General features: G+C 57.5%; 1 protein-coding gene across 2 annotated transcripts; it reads right to left on the bottom strand.

Moving 5' to 3' along the window:
• Positions 1 to 17,684: 17,684 nt before the first annotated feature.
• IRX4 (iroquois homeobox 4) lies at positions 17,685 to 23,129 on the bottom strand. 2 transcript variants are annotated; one of them, XM_049767933.1, is made up of 5 exons: positions 23,028 to 23,129; positions 22,503 to 22,754; positions 21,955 to 22,067; positions 20,561 to 20,967; positions 17,685 to 19,041 (listed from the first exon to the last, which is right to left on the bottom strand). In XM_049767933.1, the coding sequence occupies exons 1-5, from the start codon at positions 23,070 to 23,072 to the stop codon at positions 18,218 to 18,220; spliced, it is 1,641 nt and encodes a 546-aa protein (XP_049623890.1). In that variant the 5' UTR covers positions 23,073 to 23,129; the 3' UTR covers positions 17,685 to 18,217. The 2 variants fall into 2 exon arrangements, with proteins under 2 accessions (XP_049623890.1, XP_049623889.1); XM_049767932.1 differs by having other exon boundaries at positions 20,561 to 20,889.
• Positions 23,130 to 23,364: the final 235 nt, after the last annotated feature.

The raw sequence follows: 23,364 nt of genomic DNA, 5'->3' as shown, positions 1-23,364 counted from the left end.
AGGAGGAGACCCTCCTTTGTGCACAGACAACCCAGGTTCTATCCCCAGCACTGCATAGGGTTTTCCAAGCCCCTCAAAACAAAAATAGTTTACCTAGCAACGAGAAGGTGACTGTGCACGCTGGATGCCTGTGATGAATTCATGCCCAACATGCTTCAAGAACTCAGAAAATGAGTGAGGGGTCAATATAGCATGGGGACCAGTCACTGGCCTTGGGGAGGGGTGTGGCGCAGAGGATTGAGTTGGTGGCTCAGCGGGTCCTCCAGCTCTCTGAGGAAAGGGGGCTGGTGTGAGTGCATGTGTGAATGTGTTCATGTGTATGAGAGTGGGAGTACGTATGTGAGTATGTATGTATGTGTGTGTAGCAGGAGAGGCCAGAGTGAAGGAGCCGGTGGTGCTGGGATTATGGCAGCCTTGGACAGTGGGAATGTGGTGGGAGGTTCCATCCTGGGGTCCCTGCAGAGATCTACTATGGACACAAACATGCCAGGATAAGGGGGCCACTACTGAACAGTGAATCCCAGGCATGATAGGACACAGCTGATCCTGGAGGTGTCTGTGCAGGAATAGTTCTACTCCTGAGGGCTGCCCTGCAGAGGGAAGGTGGGTGCCTGGCACTGTGGGGGTGAGATTGGACCTTACAGGGCTCCAAGTTACTTTACAGTCGTGGAACCACCGACGTCTTCTTACCCATGATTAAGTTCTGGTTCTGTTCCTGTCCTGCTGTTTGCAGGAGTTGGGTGTGGGGCCTTCTCTGGAGAAGCAGGGGACAACCTGGGTGCCACCTTCCTCTGATGACCTGCCCCAGCACTGATCACTAGAGAAGGATCACGCTACCCAGGGACTCTACTCAGGCTCAATCCTGGGGGCTGGGGTGTCAGCTGGGTTGTGCCCTGGCTCAGTGCCCTCCTGATGCAGCCTCTGGTACCTGGCAGTGGGGGACTCTCCCAGTGCAGCCCATGTCTGTGTCTGTCCGCAGCCCCGTGACCTATCTAACTCCCCAGCCCCATGTTTGTCCCCTTTCTGGTTGGGCAGGGTTTGTGTGTGACTCGTCTGTGGACGTAGCAGCTCTTCTGCCTGGCTCTGCTCAGGCCCTTCCCTCCCTTCCCTGTTTCTTTCCTCTTGGTGTGGCTTTCCGCACCTTCAGGATGTACATATCATGGTTGATGATGTGACCCCATGTTCCCCAGAGAGCCAAGTGCACAGAAGAGTCCATTTAAGGGCCTGAGGCTAGAGTGTCAGGAGAGCAGCTATGAGCAGCATGAGGAAGACATGTGTCCCTAACCAGACATGTGGGTTTCCTGGAGTTGTCACCCCTCCACGTGCACCTGGGCCCAGTGACCTCTCCTTGTGAACTCTGACCCACTGGGGAGCTGTCACCTGTCCATATGAGCAGGGCTCAGTGTTGGTGGTGGGACCTGAGCCTGAAAAATCCACTGTGGAGTCGGGCATCTCCTTTCAGGGGGTGATCATGAGTGTGGCATGGCATTGGGCTCTGTGGCAACATGCATTGACCCCTGGAACAACTTTCTTTTTTTTTTTTTTTTTTTTTTGGTTTTTGGTTTTTGGGCCACACCCTGTGACGCTCAGGGGTTACTCCTGGCTATGCGCTCAGAAGTTGCTCCTGGCTTCTTGGGGGACCATATGGGACGCCGGGGGAATCGAACCGCGGTCCGTCCTAGGCTAGCGCAGGCAAGGCAGGCACCTTACCTCCAGCGCCACCGCCCGGCCCCCCTGGAACAACTTTCAATCAACATTGCTCCTTGCTGTCCTCAGGCACAGACACATTGCCCAGTCTTCTCATACATAGGCACCATCCATTGTCTCCAGATACTTCATACAGATACGGTAAAATGTCTCCTCAGACAGATACCTTCTGCAGTCTCTTTAGACAAACTCGTGTCCACAATCTCCTCAGACTGGAACCATCCACAGTCTACCCAGGCACTGTCCACACTTCAGAAATGAATGTCATCTACAGGATGCATCCACATTCTCAGACAGACAGTCTACAGTTTACACAGACAGACACACCAACGCCCATCTGGGACTGAAAGAGAAGAGAAAGAGAAATCAACTATACTCTATATACTATACTCTATTCCTCCTGGAGTCAGGTCTGCCTCCACCATGGGGGGGGAGGGGGGAGAGAGAGAGAGAGAGAGAGAGAGAGAGAGAGAGAGAGAGAGAGAGAGAGAGAGAGAGAGAGAGAGAGGAGAGAGAGAGAGAGAGAGAGAGAGAGAGAGAGAGAGAGAGAGAGAGAGAGAGAGAGAGAGAGAGAGAGAAAAATTCACTGGCCAGTGGTGGAAGCCTGGGTTCAGAAAAGAAGGAAAAAGAAATGGATGCGAAGCAGGCAGCATCTACCTGAGAACTTTATCTGTGTGCCCTGCACCCCCAACCCCCTACGGACCAGCGGGTGCTGCTCGGTCACTATCCTGGGCTTCCCCAAAGGTCCCAAGTTTTTCCTTTATATTCAGCATGACAAGGGGGTGTGTCCAGAGGTCATGTCCAGGTTCAACTCATTACAGTGAGAGTATCCAAGGGCATTTCCAAGTCCAGCTGCCATACACCAGTACACTGTTCATGGTCTCAGACACGGACGCCAACACAGTCACCTCAGACATAGGTACTTAGTCTCCTCAGACACCTTCCACAGTTTTCTCAAACTGGTCTACCAGTCTCTTCAGATGCAGACACTGTCCACAGTCCCTTCAGACATAGACTGAGGGGAGAGGCAATTGGGACCCCCAGCACAGGTGAAAGACCCTACATGAGCACTAGCCCTGTGGTGACTGGTCAGTGCCCATGCCAGGACAGCCACCAGGGGGCAGTGGCACCCAGCCCAGTTCTGGGTCTGGTCCTGAGTCTCCCAAGAGACCTGCAAGGTGCAGTGGCTGAGACCACAGGGATGCCAGGGAACAATCCCAAGGCTGGCATAGGGGGTGCGCTGGTCCAGAGCCCTCTTTTTCTCTCAGCTTGGAGCTTGTCTCCTGGTCTTTTTTTCTTTGGATTTTTGGGTCACACCCAGCAGCGCTCGGGGGGGTGGGGGGGGCGTTCCTCCTGGCTCTACGCTCAGAAATCGCTCCTGGCAGGCTTGGGGGACCATATGGGATGCTGGGATTCAAACCACCGACCTGCATGCAAGGCAAAAGCTTTACCTCCATGCTATCTCTCGGGCCCCCTGGCCAGCTCTTTATTGGGGAGCTGGAAAGACTTTGAAGCAAGAGCATCCTAGGTGAGCTCAGTCCCTTCCTGATTGGCTGGGCTGACACCCTCTCTGCCACTGAACCCCTGGCTCTGATCCAAGAGGTGCCCCTGAACCTGCGGAGCTTCCTGGGTCTGTCTTGGCTCTGCTGGTCTGGCTGGCAGGGAGCCCTTGGCCCAGAGCATCTGCACATCACATGCCCCGAGGATTCCCTTGAGGAGCAGGTTTCAGGGACACGAGGTCTGCTCTGATACCTAAGGCGCCCCACCCCCCAGTCTCTGCCCTCAGGACTCCCGCACTGCTGGTGGATGGTCTCTGTGCATAGGATGGGCTGGCACTGTCTCCATTCACTCTTGACTGTAGACCTGGCCAGGGACAGAACTCTCTAGAAAGTCATTAGTCAGTTATAGTAGGTGAACCTTTTCACCCAACTTCCTTTTTCCCTAACCTCTTTTGGTGTGTAAAAGCCCTCCTGGATTACAGGACTTCCTCCACCGGGGTTTTGGATAATAAAAGAGTATGGCTTTGGGTTTGAGAGAGAAAGCACAGGGCAAAGAGAGACCCTGAAGAAAAAAGTAGGTTGACTCCGGTTAATTTTCCTCACTACTTGGTGTATTATTTCTTCACTACTACCTGCTTCATCAGACCCATCTGCCCGAGGGGTTAGAAATACGGTGCCTGGGGCGGCTTCACCCAGCCTGTGGATATTTTTTTTTTTTTTTGGGTCACACCCGGCTGTGCTCAGGGGTTACTCCTGGCTCTCTGCTCAGAAATAGCTCCTGGCAGGCACGGGGGACCATATGGGACACCGGGATTCGAACCAACCACCTTTGGTCCTGGATCGGCTGCTTGCAAGGCAAACACCGCTGTGCTATCTCTCCGGGCCCAGCCTGTGGATATTTTTATTTTACAGTTATCCAGGAAATCTTCAGGGCATCTCCAAATTTGGACACCACAGAAGGGGTGGGGCTTGTGGGCTTGGGTGATTTCCTTAGGTCAGTCAGGTCTCTGAGGTCTGCCCTCAGGCTCCTCCGGGGACTCTGCCTAGCCCCCCCCCCCCCTCACTCCTCCAGGCTCCTCCCAGGTCTGAGGCTGAGGGGCCCTGAGAAATGGAAGGGGTGCTGCTCCTGAAGGGCAGCCCTGCTGAGAGGAGCACTCCCGAATGAGTCTGTTGTGCCTCTGGACCCTCCAGCTGTTTTCTGTCACTTCTGGCTTTTCTGGACAGGTGAACCTTCCAGAAAGGCAGCTCCCCTGCCCACCTCCCATCACCTTTCACCTCCCCTGGGGGTCCTGACCATGATGTTGACCCCTCAGGGGCGACCATGCCAGCTGCACAAGGCACAGCAGGGGATTCAGAGCAGCTCCACGGGGACCCTTGAGGTCCACAACAGTGTTGCTGAGACTGCCCTATGCCCTGTGTGACCCTGTTGTGACTGTTGTCTGCCCTGGAGGGCCCCACACTAAGGGGCTTGAGGCCTGCCAAGCTGTGCTTCCTCAAACCCGGCCACTTCACCCTCTGCTGCTGTCATGGCTCTGGGTCCCTAGCTAGAACACAGGCCCTGGTGAAGAGACCCTAGGACTGGCCTGGTGGCACCATAGTCTGATTGGGGAAGATGAGACCCTGATGCCAAGAGGGCACAGGAGGCGTCGCCCTCACAGCACCCACCCTGACCTTCATCTTCAGGCCCTGTGGCTGCCATCACCTGAGATTGAGGTGTATCCTGTTCCATTGGCCCCACTGGACCTGGGTGTGCTGTATCTCAGAAGAGGGTGGGGTTCTCCTTCCCTGACGTGTGGGGGTGGGGGCAGTGAGACGCTTGTAGCCAGCTCAGCGCAGCAGGAAACCCGCCATCACGTCCCTTCCCGGGAAAGGTCACATTTGCAAGGAAGCAAAGAGAGGAGCCTGGTAATTGCTTCCACGCCAGGACCGCAGGCGGTGGCTGATGGTGACGAGAAGGCTGCGTGGGCCCGTAATTAAAAGGAAGCTCGGTGCCTCATTAGATCAGGGGTTGGGCGGGCTCAGTCTCACTGCAGAGTGGGGCTGCATTGGACAGAGCTTCCCCATAGGGTTGGGGGCTGGACAGAGTTACAGGAAGGCAGATGGGGGTCCCAGGACAGACTAGGAAGAGGGTATGAGGGGTCCTAGACAGGTCACAGGAGAGGATGTAGGGGTATGTGACCCTCACAACCCCCGGAAGCTGAACACTGCTTGCTCCTGTCACTGGGATCTTGGGCCAGTACTACTCCCCACATGTACTTGCAAGGCTGAAAACCTGTTGGTACAGCAGCCACCTGTGGGTTTGGGACCCACTTTGAGTCTTGGTGTCTGCCAAGATCCCTGTGGGTGGCTGCTGTTTTCTAACAGGGTGGGAAGGGTCCTTCCAGTACAGTTTGGTTCCATAGGTACCAGTGCGAGGTTGATGGTCAGCCCAATTGACTGACTTCCTGGGGCCCACCCAGCCCCTCAGGGTGGCAGGAGTGGGAAGGGGCTCACGCAGACATCCCAACTGTCCTGGAGCCTGGCCTGCAGAAAGAAGTTGCCCAGGCCCATGACTGCTCTTGTGGGCACTATGGCCTGTATTTGCCCTGTGTGGTGTCCATGTCCTTTCCAAGCTTGTTAAAAGTCGCTATCCCTGGGGAGGGGCTAACAGGAACCCACCTCTCCAGGCACCGGGGGCCAGGTCATCTATGCAACACCCTCATCTGGGTCTGCTCACCTCACCTCACCTCACCTCACCGAGAGCCCACACTGACCGTCTATACCCTCTGTGCCCAGGCTTGGGGATTCCCCACTTCTGTGCTGTCTAAACCCTCCCCAGAGCTGGGGGGTATGACTCGGGGACACACGAGGCCTTCAAGGGGGATATGCAAAGGGATGGGTCTGTCCTCAGGATCACCTGAGGTTCCAGCTGGGGTGGGGCACTGAACCTGGAGAATGAAGCTTTGCATCCAGAGCTTGCGGACCAGTGACCCTCAGCCCTGGGCTTTAGCTGTGGGGCCCTGAGCACACTTGGTGGGTCACATCCTGGGCTTGCACCCCAGGATTCTGACTGGACTGACTTCATCCCTGCCCAGACACCCAGTACCAGTGTCTATTATCAGCTCCCTGATATGCTCAGTGTCCCCCCTGTTCATTCGTGTCCCAGCTGGGAGCTCTGTGGCCAGTGATAGCCACTGACTAGGTTGTGCTGTAGTGACTGAATCTGCCTGGCTCTCAGGAAGCCTAGGTGGGGGCCATGGGGTATGTGCCTGGGGGACAGGTCATGTGAGGTAATGCAGGCTGGAATCTGTGTGAGTGGGGACACATGAGCAGGGTCAGGTCTCGATCTCCCCTGGTGTCACTGGGCTCCCTCACAAGCAGGCAGGAGAGCATCCAGCCCCATGCAAAGGCAACAACAGGCTCTGGGGTGCTCCATCACAGCTGAGGCGTTGTAACACTGGACACGGCAAAGCCTGGTGCAGACAGAGCAAGCCCTTGGGCTCTACATGGTCTGCCCAGCCAGGGCCTTTCCAGTTCCCCAGGCCTGGAGGATCCGTTCTTGGGGAGCTGGTCCACTCTGCCTGCCCGCCCCTTGGCCACTCCTGCTGGCCACTTCAGCAGCCAAGGGCAGACCCTGCACAGGGCTGACAGACTCGGAGAGGGTCTTGGCTCACCTGAGTCTGGGGTCGGGCTCGCCCGGACCCACAGAGTCATTTGTTATTTCTCGGGGCTGCTGGCCCGGCGGGGTGAGGAAAAGGTCAGCCGTAACTCTGTGCTCGCTTTTCCCAGGAAAAATGTAATATTGATCGATGGAAAATGAAAGGCCACACCAGATGACCTTTGCCGTGGCGGGGCTCAATGATGGGAGGGCCACCTGCAGGCCCTCGGCCAGGCCGTCCTCATGGCCGGTTCCTGTCTTGCACCCATGACCTGTTCTGTCCACATGGCCTTATCCTATCCTCACAGCCCGTTCCCATTTTCATGGCCTGTTCTGTTTCATCTCCACAGCCTGATCTTGTTCTCACAGCCTGTCCCCGTCCCTGTGGGCTGTCCCCCAAGCCAGCACCTGGAATCTCTGGTTGGGGTCTCTCTCCCCATCACTGGCTTACTGTGAGGGTCCCAGGCTTGCCAAGATCGGGTGCATTCCCACTCACCACAGTGCAGGTTCCTTGCTGCTGTGCACATGCTTACCTCTATGACACCTTTCTCTCTCTCTCTCTCTCTCTCTCTCTCTCTCTCTCTCTCTCTCTCTCTCTCTCTCTCTCTCTCTCTCTCTCTCTGTCTCTCCTTCCTTGTAGACACAGGTTTGGGTCCTGAGTGATAGCACAGCAGTAGGGCATTTGCTTTGCACACTGACTACCCAGGAAGGACCCAGGTTCAATTCCCAACATCTCATATGATCCCCCAAGCCTGCCAGGAGTGATTTCTGAGCACAGACCCAGGAGTAACCCTAGTGTTGCCAGGTGTGCCCCCCCCCAAAAAAAAAAACCAAAGAATAAGAGACACTGGTTTGTAGTACTGTTACTAAAGAGGTACCCTGCACATAACTTTTCCTCCTTCCAGCACCCAGTCCTTGTCCAGGATGGTCATGTCCCATAGTCACTGTCAAAGTGCTCGCCTCTCCACCCTAACCACCCCTGCCCCATGGCCCATTGTTCCTGGCCCTCGCTCGGGACCATGTTCTGTTTCTCCATCTCCATCTCATGGAGCTGGTGCCTATCACTGGAGCTCTGAGTCATTCTTATCCTGGGAGGGCCTCTGGGCTCCCCACCCACTGCTGCCTCCCTGCAGCATGGGAGGGGACGTGCTGTGAGGCCACAGAACAGTGCTTATGCCCCAGGAGCTGTGCTCAGACCCAAGTGCTACTGAGAGCTGGAAGTGACAGGTGGGGATGTGTGTGAGGAGGTGCTGGGTCCATCAGGTTTGGGGACTGGGAGCAGGAAGGGGGCACAGATGGAAGAACTAGGACAGAGCAGGGGTGACTTGTGGAAGGGTGTCCTGGGTGTGTCCTGGGGAGTGTCTTGGGAGGACCAGCCTACATAGAGAGCATGCCTGGGGATGGACGGGGCCTCCCTCTCTGGGAGGCAGGTGGCCTGTCCCTTCTCAGGGGACAGCAGGGCAGGAAGGGCCGAGATAAGGGCTCTTGGGGCGGGTTATCTGGTGACCTTTGGAGAGGCTGTGAGGCGAGTGCTGGCATTGGGGCACGCAGGGTCACCTGTGGGCGCATCAGAGCAGCAGCTGGGTTCGAGCCAGATGACCCCACAGTGCTGGGCAGGGGCAGGTATGGGGGGAAGAGTGGGGAGGGCACATGGCAGAGACAGTGGGGAGAACACTGTGGGGGAGAACACAGTGAGGAGGGCACAGTGGGAAGGGGCATAGAGTAATCTCGTGATCCAGCTTAGTCACGTCTACAGGCTCAAGCAAGACTCTGCTTCAACCAGAGAAAGGGGAGCTTCTCTGAGTCCCTGAGTGGGAAGGGGGTGTCCAGGGAGCACATGCTTGTCAGACTCCTGTAGGGATCCCCAAATGCTGATCACACAGGTGCACACACATCACCTCACATGTGCTCAGGGCACTGTTTGCACTGACACACCCATATGGTGCATAAATGCACACCAGTAGTCAGAGTCTACTCACACGGATGTGCAAGCACACAAACTTGCACAGGTGCACACACACAGGACACAATCTCATGTTCACAAGCACATATCCACCATTACATGTATACACATGGACACGTGTGCATGTGGTGTACCATAGACAACCCTCACATGCTCCTAGGCATGTATACACCCACATGTAACAATATCCTTGCAGTATACAAACATCTGCAGATACACCCCCTCACACTGTATGGGCACGCCTCCACACAGGTTCCCAGGTACACACATACATTCTCCCACATGCATGTACTTGAGTGTACATGAGGACATGCATGCCTGCACATGAACATGTATGCACAAAGCACACTCGGACACTGGTGCATACACACACAGGCACACACAAACACACACGCGTGTCCACACCCCATCATCCCCATTGGTCCTGGTGCTTTGGTGCTTGCTGGCTCTGGGGACTCTGTCCTTCCTGTTTCTCTCTCCCTGTTCCCCAGCCCTGCAAAACAAGGCAGTGACAGCTGGCAGCTAGGAAGTGTCAGCATGAACCTTTTGTCACCTTCCCGTCACGTCTGACCCTCTGCCACTGTGGTATGTGGGAGGCGTCCCCACCCCTACATAGCTCCTCTGCACCCAGAAACAGTGCTACCAGATAACATGCAGCCCTCCCACCACCCTGCCCCTGCTGCCCCGGGGCACCTGACCTGGGCTTTATGGGCCAACCAAGCACAGCTGCCATCTGGCAGATTCCTGTGGCACTTGGGTGGACAGGGCCAGCGGAGCCCTGCTCAGGACTCCTGTCCTGGGCACCAGGCACAGGGCTTGGTGTGTCCCAGGGCTTCAGAGCTGCATGCACCAGCTGCAGCCGTGGTTGAGAGTGGACATGCTTCCTGGCCTGAGCGGTGCCAGGTGCCATTCACAGGACAAGGTGGCTGGTAGAAAGCAGGCTGGGCATGGGCTGCCCAGGGTTCAAGGGGATGGGCACCCCATGCCCTGACTCTTCGGCCTCTCTTCTGCAGCTGCTGCAGCTCGTCATGGCTGGAGCAAAATAAGCTAAAGAGCATCAAGGAACTGAACAACTCTGGGGGGCTCAAGACTGTGGTGCACTTTGGGGGACCCTGACACTTTCCTGCTCTGCTCTGTTGTGCCAGCTCTCTGCCCTGACCCCTCAGGAGGTGCCAGGACAGGCCCTGAGAGCCCTGGGTACTGTGCTGACTCTGCACAGTTCTGTTTATCTGACTGCAGCTATCACAGTTGTCAATGTGGCCGTGGCCTTGGGGACTCTCTGCACTGGTTCCTGATGACAACACTTATGGAGCTGAACAGTCCCCAAGCTCCCTGATTCTACTCCCTGCACGCCAACATTCTCCAAGATCCCTGATCTTGCCACTACTCCCGACAAGCACTGTGCACTGATTCTGCTCTCACATCCGACCATCCCTCTGTGCTCTTGGTTCAGCTCCCTGAAACCCCAGTTTTCCTTTTTCCTTCTTTTTGATTTTTGGGCCACACCTGGTGGCACACAGGAATTACTCCTGGCTTTATGCCCAGAAATCTCCTCTGGAAGGCTCGGGGATCATATGGGATGCCAGAATCGAACCTGGGTTTGTCTTGGGTCGGCTGTGTGCAAGGCAAACACCCTACTGCTGTGCTATGGCTCCGGCTTAGTTTTCCTTTTCTTCCTTTCCTTGCCTCTAACCAGACCACAGTGTCCCTGGTGACCCTGGTCCCCATCCTCTCTGCTGCCCCAAGTCTACATGTTTCTGCAGCGCTGGGAGGATCTGGTTCCGTCTTGGATGTGGGATGGTGTTGCCTATGTCGCCTGGTTTGCAGGCTCCCTCCTCCACCTCACCCCTGCCTTGGACCCCAGGCTGGCGAGCAGCTACACTGTCTCTGGATGAGGAATCCATGCCCTGGTTTTCCCCTGTACCCCATAGCCCAGGTTCGTGCATGGCTCTCAGTAAGCTTTCCTGTTAACCCAATCAGGAATCAGCAGGCTCTGAGCCCACAGAAGGCCCCACCAGCCCACACACACTAAGCAAGCACCACATAAGACTCACCACACATGCATGCTTGCTCATAGGCTTGCACACGTGCACAGTAACTTGTGTACAATACACACCATGTGCTTGCACACACAGCACCCAGGCATACCTTCTGGCTTACACTCATGCACCCAAGGAACACAAAGCACACATGCACTCACATACAAGCACGAACACACATGTGCACACACAACACACCACATGCACACAAACATGTGAACACATGCATATGTATAAGATGACACCAGCCCTGAATTTTTTATACATATGTACATACAAGCCTATGACTCAGACGTGTAGACATGCACCCAGCATAGATGCCACCTTACAACTCATATGCATGTTCAAATGCTCATGTGTGAGTACATGTGCACAGACTCATGCATAGATATGACACACTTGGGAACATTTCTCCAGCTCTGCTGAAGGGGCGTACGGATGGATGGGGCTGTCCTGTGTCTCTTTCCTCAGTCAGTAGCTGAGGTTGGGGTCATGTCTTGCTGCTGGTCTCTGGGAAGGGGAGCTAGGGAACGAGCCCTGGCCTGCCTGCGGTTTTAGTTCTCTGGAGGCACAAGTAACGGAGGGACCCATGAGTGGATGTCTCCCATAGGAGTCCCCAGATATTTGCATATCGGGTCCAGGCCCCTCCCCTTTTCAGCTTCGTTGTAAGAGAGGGACTCCACACTGCACTGGGGTGCGGACCAGCCCCTGCTGGCTTTGTGGAGTCCCCAGAGGAGCCTCTCTATGGCTCTGCTCTATGACTGTTTAGGCGGGAAGATTCTGTCTCCTCCTGGAAGGAACACACTGCACCGTGTCCGTGAGTGCCAGCCATTCTCTATGAGCCTGGCCTCTGCAGCTCTGAGCACAAGTCATCCTGGCTGGATGGCCCTGGCTGTGTGCATGGCCCTGTTGAGGTCCTGCCTAAATGCATCTCTGGATGAGTCATAGAGGCCCGGCCAGGAATCCTGGGGCTCCTCTCCCATCTTCTCTGAGCTCTGACACCCCAGCTTACTCTTAGTGAGAGTGAGGCTGGAGTGACCTGGGGCTGAGACTGAGGAACGTTGTCTGTCTTAGAGAAGGGTTGGGTCAATACCTGGGGTACAGTACTTGGCAGGATAGCACGGGGATGTCCTACACTCTTGGTCTGGGGTGGAGCTGCAGGCAAGACTCAACCCTGAGTACTGCCCCCCAAATTAGAGAGGATAGTTGAAGGCTCCTGACTTCAGAGGCTAAGCCTGCACCATCTAAGCTGAACTCTAAACTGCAGCTCCTCTGGCCCCACGATGGATACAGGTGGGAACACTGACAGATGGACGTGGAAACATGGCTTGCCATGGTGTCTCTACTGTCCCACAGCACCCTAGTTCCAGCTTCCCATCATTGCCCCTTGAGAGGGGACTGCTCCATGACTTCATTTCTGGGTTTGGGACCCTTGTGGAAGAACCATTTGGATCTCAAACCAGAATCCACTACAGATCTTGAAGTAAAGCAAACATTTCTCCCTCACTCTAAGAGCATATCCTGGGCAGATGGGGCTCCAAGCGTGCTTGTGGTCCTGGGTAGGTGGGGCTGTATGTGTGCCCTTCCCTGCTACAGTCCTGAGTGAGTGGGACTCTGGGTCTGTAGTTCTGGAACCAGTCTCTGGATTGGTCAGGATTTGGGTCATTCCAGGGTTTGAAGCATTTTCCCCAGGTCCAGGCTGACGTCCCCATCTTCAAACCTGCCCAAGTTTCTCCTCGCAGTTTTCTAGCTGCTTTCCTTTTGACCAGACAGAAGAGCTTCTCAGGGATCTTTTTTTTTTTTTTTTTTTTGTGGTTTTTGGGTCACACCCGGCAGTGCTCAGGGGTTATTCCTGGCTCCAGGCTCAGAAATTGCTCCTGGCAGGCACGGGAGGACCATATATGGGACGCCGGGATTCGAACCGATGACCTCCTGCATGAGAGGCAAACGCCTTACCTCCATGCTATCTCTCCGGCCCCGTCTCAGGGATCTTGCTGTGAGAACAAGTCTCCCCCCACCCATCTCACTTTGGAAAGGGACTCATGGTGAAGACCAGGGGTGGCGAACACGCAGTTCTCGATCCGCATGCGGCTCCTAGCCTCTTATCATTATTTTGTATACTGCGGCTCTTTGCCAAGTTTGGATTTTTTTTGTTTGTTTTTGGGCCACACCCGGCGATGCTCAGGGGTTACTCCTGGCTGTCTGCTCAGATATAGCTCCTGGCAGGCACGGGGGACCATATGGGACACTGGGATTCGAACCAACCACCTTTGGTCCTGGATTGGCTGCTTGCAAGGCAAATGCCGCTGTGCTATCTCTCCAGGCCCAAGTTTGGATTTTGTTATGCTGCTTCTGATGAGGGACCTCTGAGAAGAGATCTCCGAGAGCGTGTAGTCCCGCCCCCAGGCTGCGTCATCTCGTCTCCCATCCCTTGGAAACAACTGCATGGGCCAGCAAGCGGGGGGACCCGTGTGTCACATGTTGTGTCACATCTTGCCGTTAGTTCTTAGTGTGGAGAACGCAGCACACCCTCACCATCACTGCAGGATTTTGACCCTCACTCAAAATGGCAAAATGCAATATGTGTTTAATAGATTATTGTTAAAATTAGATGCTTTTGTGTGTTTGTCTGTTTTGGCAGGTCACTGCATGGTATGGCTCTCTGACTCTCACAGTTTAAAATTTTGGCTCTTTGTGTCGAACTTGTTCACCACCCCTGGAAAGACCAAGGGGATGCCAGGGACACAGGTGGGGGTAGATATCAGTATCTCTGGTCCCTGGATCAGGGATGCTGGTCCCCCACCTGAGAAAATTCAGAGTTGCCTCAGCTGAGAGCAGTGAAGAGGGGGGGCTTCTGGGGCCAGGTCTTCTCTGGAGTACGGCTTCATCATTGGCTAGACCATAGGGGAGTGGGTAGCAGTCCTGCCTGCCCAGCTCTATTACTCTGCAAAGTCCCCAAAGCAAAGGGCATTGCCGTGCCCATGTCTGGGCAAGTGTTGGTCTCTCTTGGAAACTTGGGTCAGAGTTAGGCTCAGCACCCTTGATCTTGGGATATAATGAGGGTGGCTGGCCCCTCAGGGAGTCTGTGGCTATGCGGGTGTGGTGTACCCCAAGACCCACCCATATCTGGGAGGAGTTTTGGGAACCGGATAATAGGTGTAACTACCTGCAAGACCTCCCATTTCTGGGAGGGGTCTGGAAAAGGATAGATAAACCTCTGAGCCAGGGGATTCGGCCCTTTTGCCGTTTCTCTCTTGGCCCGGCTTGGCTTCCTGGCTTTTGGATCTTTGGGCCGCATGGAGCCCAGAGGGAAGATGGCTAACAGGAGATAAGATGCAGGGCTAGCAAAATATAGCTGTGCTTGAAAGGTTGACATAGGCCACACACCTGTGGTGGCAAGGGCATGAATAAAGATGATTCTTCCTGAAGCCTGCATGTGAGTGAGTCTTGATTACGCGGATTACCTGGGCCTGAAATTCGCCAGCTGGATGGGGATGAAGCCACGTGGCTGGGGCCTAAGCACAAAGGCCTCCATCCATCGCCATCCAGCACCATCGTTAATTATTTCATGCTACATGCGGGGTGGGGTCAGGAGAAGCTGTCTGGGGGCATTATCTCTCTTTTCTTACCCGGAATAGCTGGAGCACATACCTCCTGAACTCCACCTGGACTCATACTTTCAGTACCATAGAGTGCCCTGATGTGCCCCAAAGTGCCAAGGTGCACCCACTTTCTGGTAGCCAGAGCAGACTGTCCTGCCCTCTGCTGCCCAACCCTACTGCCACCTCTTCTTTATTCCCTCTCCTCCTTTCTGGTCTTCCCCTCTCTGCTTCCCTCCCTTCCTTTCTCCCCTCCCTTTGGCTCTCATTCCCTTCCTGAGGTTCCTGAGTATTGTGTTTCCTTTTGTGGAGGAACAGGGACCCCTAGCACCTTCCAGTAGGGCAGTACTGGGATCTGGTGCCTTTGGCCTAAGGCATTCATGGAGCAGTGCCAGGACTGGTACCTGCAGTGCCTGGGGGGTTAGGAGGTGGTGCTGGGTACTGTGGGGAGAGGGTTTACATGTGTCCTCCCCATTTCCTGCCCACTACATCCCAACCTGCTGAGGAAAGACATCTGAGCTGGAGGGTACCTAGTACCCCAGATGGTCCCAGGGTCTCCCAGGGAAGGTAGGAGCTGAGGGAGATATTTCCTCTCTGAGTTTATGGAGGAAATAAGGAGGCAGAGACACACTGAAAGATAGACACAGAGACTGAGTGACAGGGAGAAAATAGGCAGGGACACTGAGACAGAGACACAGAGAAATAGAGACAGGGAAAGTGATACAGAGACAGGGACACTGAGGCAAAGACACAGAGATAGAGACAGGGAGACTGAGACAGAGACACAGAGAGATAGGGGCAGGAAGACTGAGACAGACAAAGACAGTGAAACTGAGACAGACACAGAGATAGAGACAGGGAGATCGAGACAGAGACACACAGAGCTAGAGAGAGAGGGAGATTGAGATTGACACAGAGACATGGAGACTGAGACAGAGACCCAGAGAGACCCAGAGAGGGGAAGGTGACACAAGGAGAGGGAGAGACCCAGAGAGAAAGGAGGAACAGGCTGTGTGTGGGCTCGGTGGGAGCCAGTGCCCAGGACAGGTAAGTGGCGTGAGCCCAGCAGAACCCCTTGAATCTTTATGGCCTGTAACCTCACTTCAGGGCCAGCCTCTTTGCCTCTGGTAGAGGTGTCTCCTCAGACTCTATTACTTGTAGTGCCTCTCCCTTAAGTTAAATTTAAAAAAAAAAAAAAAAAAAAGGAAAAGAAGAAAAAAATAAAAGAGGAAAAATGGAACCATCAGCGGCGGTGCGAGGGTCGATAAAGCGTTTAGTTGCGGAGCCGAGGGCGGCGCGTGTCCCTGGGCGCAGCGTCTTAATGGAGCTGCGGGAGGCGTGGGGAGAGGCCGTATATCCCGGCGAGGCGCGCGCTGTCGGTGCCTTAATGAAAAGAAACGCGCCGCCGATTACAGCTGGATTTGGGCGAGCCAAGAGCCCGTTAATTCAGCGGCCCCTGCTCCGAGGGACCGGGTCGACACGCTTGGGTGGCCCCGCGCGGCCTCCTGCACCAGACGCCGGCCCAATTGCTGTTCCCCAACCCACCCCACAATTGCTCTCCCACTCCGGCCTCCCGCAGAGCGCCCGCCCAGCCTGCCCAGGCTCTTCCCGGAACCTTTTGGGTATCTGCAAAGAACTTTCAGAGGTTACTCAAAAGAGTTTGGGTTGGGGTGGCCACTGCACAGCCCTGTTTTCGGATGTCCCCTTGAGTTGCGCCCCGGGACTTGGCTGATCCCTTTGTGCCTTCCAGTCTCCATTTCACTCTCTTGGGCATCTGGGTTGTTCCAGGGGGTTGGTTCATCCAGGAGCGCAAAAGGAGGATGGGTTTACACAGTGGAGATGCCTCCTTATCCTGGGGGGAGAAACCCGAGACCCGGTTCCCAGCTCCCCTTCACCCTTCCACTGCCAGCTGCCCATCCAGCCCGGCCCGCGCCCCTCACCGCGCCCCACATCAGCACCGCTCGTCTGGGTGGGGGCGGGCGCGCTCAGACGCATTAAAATTCCTGGCGCCCCAGCCTGGGCCAGAAGCGTCTCCCTAGAGACTCCACTTTCGCTATTCCTGTCAAGTACCCTTGACTCTTTATTTTTGCCCTTTTATCTATTACAACTAATTCGAGTTCTTTTGCCCTTTTCAGTCGACGACGTGGGCTTTCTGCAAAGCCTGCCCGTGCCGGCGATCTCTGGAGCGCGGAGCCTTTAGAAATTGAGGGGTTTACTGTCAAAATGAAAATTTCACTTCAAATTATCTTCGCTGATGCTGGCTGGCCAGGCCGGGGGCTGCCGGGCTGCCGTTTGACAGACATCAGCGGCGAGCTTCCGAGCCTCGATAATATCATCCAAGAGCGGAAAGTCAATACGGTGACAGCGCAGGCGGATACAATCCAATTACCGGGCCGGCGGGGCGGGCGGCTCCCCGCGGCGGGTCCCGGGTGCGAGCGTCTAGGCTCAAGCCTGCGGGGGGCCCCTGCGCACAACCAGGCGCTGGATCGGCCTCCTCTCCGGTTTTCTCTGGGGTGCAGCCGGGCGTCTCCGTTCCCCAAGGGCTTTGCGCTTTTACAAGGCCCCTGGGGGAAGACTCCCCCTAGGCCTCGAAGCCCCAGGAAGGCCGCAGAGGCCCCTGCAAGCCCCCGATTATGTCTTTCATCTCCCCTCCCCTAGGGCCCCTTGGCGTTTGAGAAGTTCTCATGGCAGGGGACATCTTGGAGCTCCCTGGAGGCGCGACTGAGCAGGGAGATATCCAGATCTTTGGACCACCCAGGAAGCTCCCGCCTTGGTGGGTGGTGGGTGGGTGTGATTAGGCATCAGGTCCCCCAGAGAAACAAACCGGTGGCTCTGCCCTCTGACACCACCAGCTCTAGCTCTCCTCTCCACTTGTCCCTGCGCCCCGCCACGCCCCGTCTCCTCCGTGTGCACCTGAGCTCCTCAGTCCCACCTCAGGTCATCCCAAACAACCGCGGTCCAGAAACAAATAAAAAGGGGGCTAGCAGAGGGCCGTCTTAGGAGCATGTCCCAGGCAGGAGCGAGGGCCTCTGGGCAGAGATGCCCAAACCACCCCCACCCTTTGATTCCTGGAACCACGGGAGTTGGAAGGTCCCCTCCCTGGGAAACTTATGCGCAATGGGGCCTGGAAATAGGATCGCCATCAGCGCGCCCCCATTTTATCCCCATCTCCCCCGATCCACTCCTCTCCTGGGAGCGGGGGAGGGGGCTACCACCCCGGCCGGCCGGGAAGCGCGTTCGTTTCTGCGATGCAAACATCACCACTCATTTATTGGTTTTGCTGTATTTAGCCTCGAAGCAGGCGGTCGCCAGCGCGCACAGACATTAGAGAAAAAAACAAAAACAAAAACAAAACAATTGTATCGCGTTACGTGTGCATTCGTGTGAGCTCGCGGGGAAGCTGTCGGTGAGACGGGGTGCAGAGGAGAAGGGACGGCGGGTCATCCTGGAAAGCGGCATGCCTCAGACCCGCCGGGGCGCGCAACGCGCGCGCCTTTCCATGTAAACTTTGGGACGTAAACTTGGCGCGTCGGAGGCCGCTGCATTCCGCCCGGCTCGGACCTAGGTCCGGAAGGACCAGGTCCACTTCGGTGGGCAGGTCGGGCTGTGCTGGTGACCGCAGGACTTGTCCTGGGGGCCCCGGGACACCGAGAGCCCGGCCCGCCTCCTGGGCTTGCGGGGCGCTCCACTGTGCGCCCTAGGGAGCCGGACACCAGGAGTGTACGCGCCCCATCCTGAGCGCCCCAGGCTCCTAGGCTAGGATCTGGCTAGGCTCAGGCGCAGAAGGGCTTCCCGCCGGCTTTAGGCAGAGCCAGTAGCTCCTCGGAGCCTCCACCGGGGCCCGGCACATCACGGGGCGCACCCGGCGGGAAGGCGCGCGCCAGGGGTGTGGTCAGCACGTTCGCGCCGGACCCTAGCGAGCGTCCCAAGGGCCCCGGGGCCAGGAGCGCGCTCTTGGCGGTGGCCCAGGCCTGGTTCAAAGTGCTGTGCCTGAGGACGGGGTCGTGGAAGACGCCGTCCACCCAGTTTCTCAGACTTGTGACCGGGGAGTCCTGCTGCCGGTCCAGGGCCCCGGCGGCAGCGGTGGCGGGAGTCACGGGCGAGGATGCGGCGGCCGCGGGGGCCGGGGGCCCGTGGCGTTTGAGCATGCACGAGGGGAAGTCAGTCTGGCCCAGGGCGGTGGCGGCAGCCGCGGTGGCCGTGTGCGCCAGTGACCAGATGCGCGGCTTGGCTTCCAGGCCCGTGGGTGCACCGGCGGGCGCGAAGCTAAGCTTGGCGTCGCAGGCCTGCGGCCCGGGCCCTGCTCCTGGCTGCGGCGGATCAGGTCCCGCCGACACGTTCCGGAGACAGCTCCGGGCCCGGTCCAGGTCCTGCTCCCGCGCCGCCCCGCCGCCCGTCGACAGGGGCAGCCGGAGCGTGCCCGAAGTCTCCTGGGTTGGGGCGCCGACACGGTCGCCGGTGGCCGGGACGCGCTCGTGGCCGCCGTCCAGGGGCTGGAAGGGCGGTTTCAGCTCGCACTCGGGGGGCTCGGCCTCCAGCGGGTCAAAGTCCTCCAGGTCACTGAGTTCCAGGTCCTTCTCGTCTTTGCCGGCAGGCTCTGTCCAGGGGAGAGCCCCAGGCAGCGGGGCAGTGAGGTGAGGGTCACAGAGCCTGACTTGGCCAGAGGTTATGGGATGAGCTTTGGAGCTGTGAGCAGGACCCCAAGTGTGTAATACTGGTGTGTGTTGGTGTATGATGTTGCTGTGTATCGTGCTGCTATTTGTGATGTTGGAGTGTGTTGGTATGTGGTGGAGTGTATGTGTTGGTGTGGTGTTGGTGTGTGAGGCTGGAGTGTGTGATGCTGCCGTGTGTAGTGTTGGGACAGTGCATGGGGTTTTCTTTTTGGCTATTTCAGGTTCAGGAACAAGGTCTGGAGGCCTTTCCTCCCCAACCCCAGTTTGCTGAAGATGCCCCTCAACCTCCTAGGTCCCCCCTGTCCTCTAAGGTCTTCCTGTTCTCCTAGGTCCCCATTCTCTGAGGCTCCCTTTGTTCTTCATGGTCCCCCCCAGTTCTCCAGGGTCCCCCTGATTCTATGAGGTTCATTTTAGTTCTCTGAGGTTCCCCCATCCTCAGAGGTTCTCCCCTGTTCTATCAGGTTCCCTCATTCTCCAAGATCCCCCATGTTCTCCAAGGTCCCCCCTGTTCTCTGAGGTCCCCTCTGTTATCTGAGGTTTCCCCTGTTCTCCGAACTTCCTCTTGGTTCTTCTGAGTTCCCCCTGTTCTTTGAGGTCCCTTCATTCTATGAGGTTCATCTTGGTTCACCAAGGTCCCCCTATTTTGCAATGTCCCCCCTGGTTCTCTGAGGTTCTCCTCTGTTTTCCAAGGTCCCCCAGATTCTCTGAGGTCCCCCCTGGTTCTCCAAGGTCCCTCTGTTCTTTGAGTTCTTTCCTGATTCTCCGAGGTTCCCTTAGTTCTCTTAGGTCCTCCCTGTTTTCCAAGGTTCCCCTTGTTCTTTGAGGTCTCCCTGATTCTCTGAGGTCCCTCCTGGTTCTCCAAGGTTCCTCTTGGTTCTCTGAGATACTCCTGTAACTCCACCCTGGATTTAGGTGTACCTTCCCGAGACCCTCCCATTCTGGGGAGTGGTCTTGAAAGGTACACCTAAATCCAGGATGGAGTTAGATACTCCCATTCTCCAAGGTTCCCCTTGTTGTCTGTCAGATTCTGAGATTCCCCCCCACCCCCGTTCTCCAAGGTCCCCCTTACCCTCAATGTCTCCTGTGTTCTCCAAGGTCCCCCTGTTAATAAAGTTCCTCTTGATTCTCTGAGGTCCCCTCATTCTATGAGGTTCATCTTGGTTCACCAAGCTCCCCCCCTTTCTACAAGACCCCCTGGTTATCTGAGATGCCTCTTGGTTCTCTGAGGTCCCCCTGATTCCCTGAGGTCTTCCCCTGGTTCTCCAAGGTTCCTCTTGGTTTTCTGAGGTCCCCGTTTTCCAAGGTCCCGTTATTCTTCGAGGTCCCCTTGATTCTCTGAGGTTCCTCTTGGGTCTCTGAGGTACCCCCGGTTCTCTAAGGTTCCTCTTGGTTCTCTGAGATTCCCTCTTGTTCATCCCGAGAGAACCCCCTCAGCAGACCCACCTTCACCCTTGGTGCTCCTCAGTGGCTCCTCCCGGGCCTCCTCCTCAACTCCCTCCTCCTCCTCGCCTTCCGGGTAGGGCCGCTTGTCTTCCGTGCACTTGTTCCGCGGAGGCCATGTCATCTTGTTCTCCTTCTTGAGGCGCCGGCGCGCGTTGGCGAACCAGGTGGACACCTGCGTGAGGGTCATCTTGGTGATGATGGCCAGCATGATCTTCTCGCCCTTGGTGGGGTAGGGGTTCTTGCGGTGCTCCTGCAGCCAGGCCTTCAGCGTGCTCGTGGTCTCCCGTGTGGCGTTCTTCCGCCGTGTGCCGCTGTCCATGGTCCCGTACCTGAGGACAGGCTGGGCAATGGTGTGGCCTCGGGGTTCCAGGCCCAGGCCCCGTGGCCTTGCTGCCTCCTGGGCCCCACTCCCTGGGGTGCTGGCCTTCCTCTGTGCCCGCGGGCAACAGAGATGAATTCCAGACGCCAGAGCAGAGAGGGGTGTCGCCCTCCTCCTGAGTCCCAGACTACTGGGGCCTGTGCTGATAGGGGCCACCACTGTTCCCTCCAGGCAGAAAAGGCCTTGTAGCGCAGTAAGAGCACAGAGCAGCTCTGGGACTCTCTGGGAAACCTCTTTGCCAATCTCGCTCCACCCGGAGCGGGAGAAAAGGACCTCAGGAGGGGGCAGGGGTTGTCCCTGGAGTTTGCGCAGGAAGATGCACTCCTAAGGAACCTGGATTTGAGGGAGAGCTGAGCCTGGACCCCAAAGGGACTCAGTGGGAGGCTCCACCTCCAGCTCCTCTGCCATTGCTAAGGGCCTAGCTCATCGTTTTGGGGGTAGGGCCGGCAGCATTGGAGGCGTGGTCTACAACAAGGGGCGGGGCAATCTTCTTGGAGGAGAGTGACAGCCTGGGGCAGGGGTGGGGCTTACTGCTCTGAGGGTGTGGTTTGTTGCATGGGGGGTCCAGTCTTGGAGGAGTCTGATAGCACGGGGTGGGCGGGGCTTAGCGCGCCTGGGGCGTGGCTTCAACTCGGGCGTGCTTGGTTGCATGGGGCGGGGCCAATCTTGAAGGAGCCTGACAGTGTGGAGTGGGCGGGACTTATAGTGCCGTGGGCGTGGCCTATCACATGGGGTGGGGTCAGTCTCGGAAAGAGTCGGGCAGCATTGGGGCGGGGCTTACCGCACTGGGCGGCGCGCTGGAGCTGGGGGCGTGGTCTACAGCATGGGGCGGGGCCAAACTCCTTCCGGGAAAGCCTGGCAGCAAGGGGCGAGGGCGGGGCCTACCGTATCAAGGCCGTGACGTCAGCATTGGGGCGTGGTCTATAGCTACGGGCCAGACCGGCCTCCAAAGCACCTGGCAGCATGGGGTGGAGGCGGGGCTTATCGCGCTGTGGGCTGACGCGTGGGGACTCACCTGTCATATGGGTACTGGCCTAACGCTGGTTCGTAGGGGTAGTAGGCGGCGGCTGCCGCGGGCGCGAGGCCCGCATGAGCAGATCCAGTCCCATCCTTGGATTCAAAGCTGTTCTGTAGGGGCAGGAGGCTGTGAACTGCCTGCGAGCACAGGGACTCGGGTGGCCCACATCAAGACCACCCTGTCCTCCCAATGGGGCCCAGGTGGAGAAGAGCTGGGGGAGATGTCCGGAAGAATGGAGTGGAGGGGCGCAGCGTGCAAACGGAGGCGCCAGGGTGGGAAACTGAGGCAGGACAAGTGGAGAGGAATAGAGGGTTCCGGAGCTCAGGGGGGCGCCCAGGAGGTGGAACCGACGCTCTCAAAGAGCTCAGGGGGTGCTCAGAACCTGACAACCATTGGCCTGTGAGCCCCAGCCCGGGGCCCCTCTCGTGTGCGCGGTGCCGCCGAGCGGAGCGCTCCTGGGCCCCTCCAGCTGTGCGCGTTCGGGACAGTGGCACCGGGGCGTGCACAAAGGCCGGGCGGGGGTGTGGGCCGCCCTCCGGGCTCACCAGCGAGTAGAAGGCGGACGCCTCGGAGCCGTAGGTCACGTAGTTGCTGTAGCCCTGCGAGCCCGCGTAGGGTCCCCCGTAGACGCCAAGCGCCGCGGCAGAGCTGAGCTCGTGGCGCGCCGTGGCCAGCAGCCGGCTCTCGTACACGGGGCAGTAGACGGGCGCCTGCGCCGGCGCGGCGGGGCCGGACTCGGCCAGCGAGCGACCTCCGGACTCGCAGCAGGCGCTCAGGGAGTTGGTGGCCATGAGGAACTGGGTGGGGGGAGAGGCGCGCCCCGAATGTCGGGCCTGTCCTTTCGCAGCGCGCTCCACCCCGCGCGCCTGCCACGTGCCATCAGGCTGCAGGTCCCGGGGCGGCCACTCTCGGGTTCTCAACACCCCGCCACCCCGAGGAAGGAAATCTGTGGGTTCGGATCTGGAGCCTCAGGTGACAGTGGCACAGTGCCGCGGACCTGGGCGTGCATGGCACGGACCTGCCGCGTTGGGTCCCTCAGCCCGCCCGTGCGACCTCTGGGGCCCCCTTACCTGGGGTGCCGAGGAGTAGGGGTACCCGAACTGCGGATAGGACATGGCGAGCCGGTGGGCGGGGCCGACGGGGTCCTGCACTCGGGGGGCGGGCGTGGCGCCGCCACTCCTCGGGGCTGTGGGTTCCTAGGCGCTGGGAAAGCGAAGCGGGTTAGTTGGGGAGGTGAGCAGGGCGGGTGGTGGCCAGGCCGAGCACCCTTCTCCACTGGCAGTGGGAGGGTCGCCGCAGCCCGCCTGGAAGAGACTCCGGGGGACTCTGGGATCGACCGCCCTGGCACCGGCGACACAAATACATATTTTGCACACAAAAAAAAGGAAGGGGGAAAAAAGACGAGTC

This window comes from Suncus etruscus, chromosome 2 (assembly GCF_024139225.1).
Source record: "Suncus etruscus isolate mSunEtr1 chromosome 2, mSunEtr1.pri.cur, whole genome shotgun sequence".
Taxonomy (NCBI): Eukaryota; Metazoa; Chordata; class Mammalia; order Eulipotyphla; family Soricidae; genus Suncus; species Suncus etruscus.
Note: the sequence above shows the minus strand (reverse complement) of the source record. Positions and strands in the feature narration are given on the sequence as shown.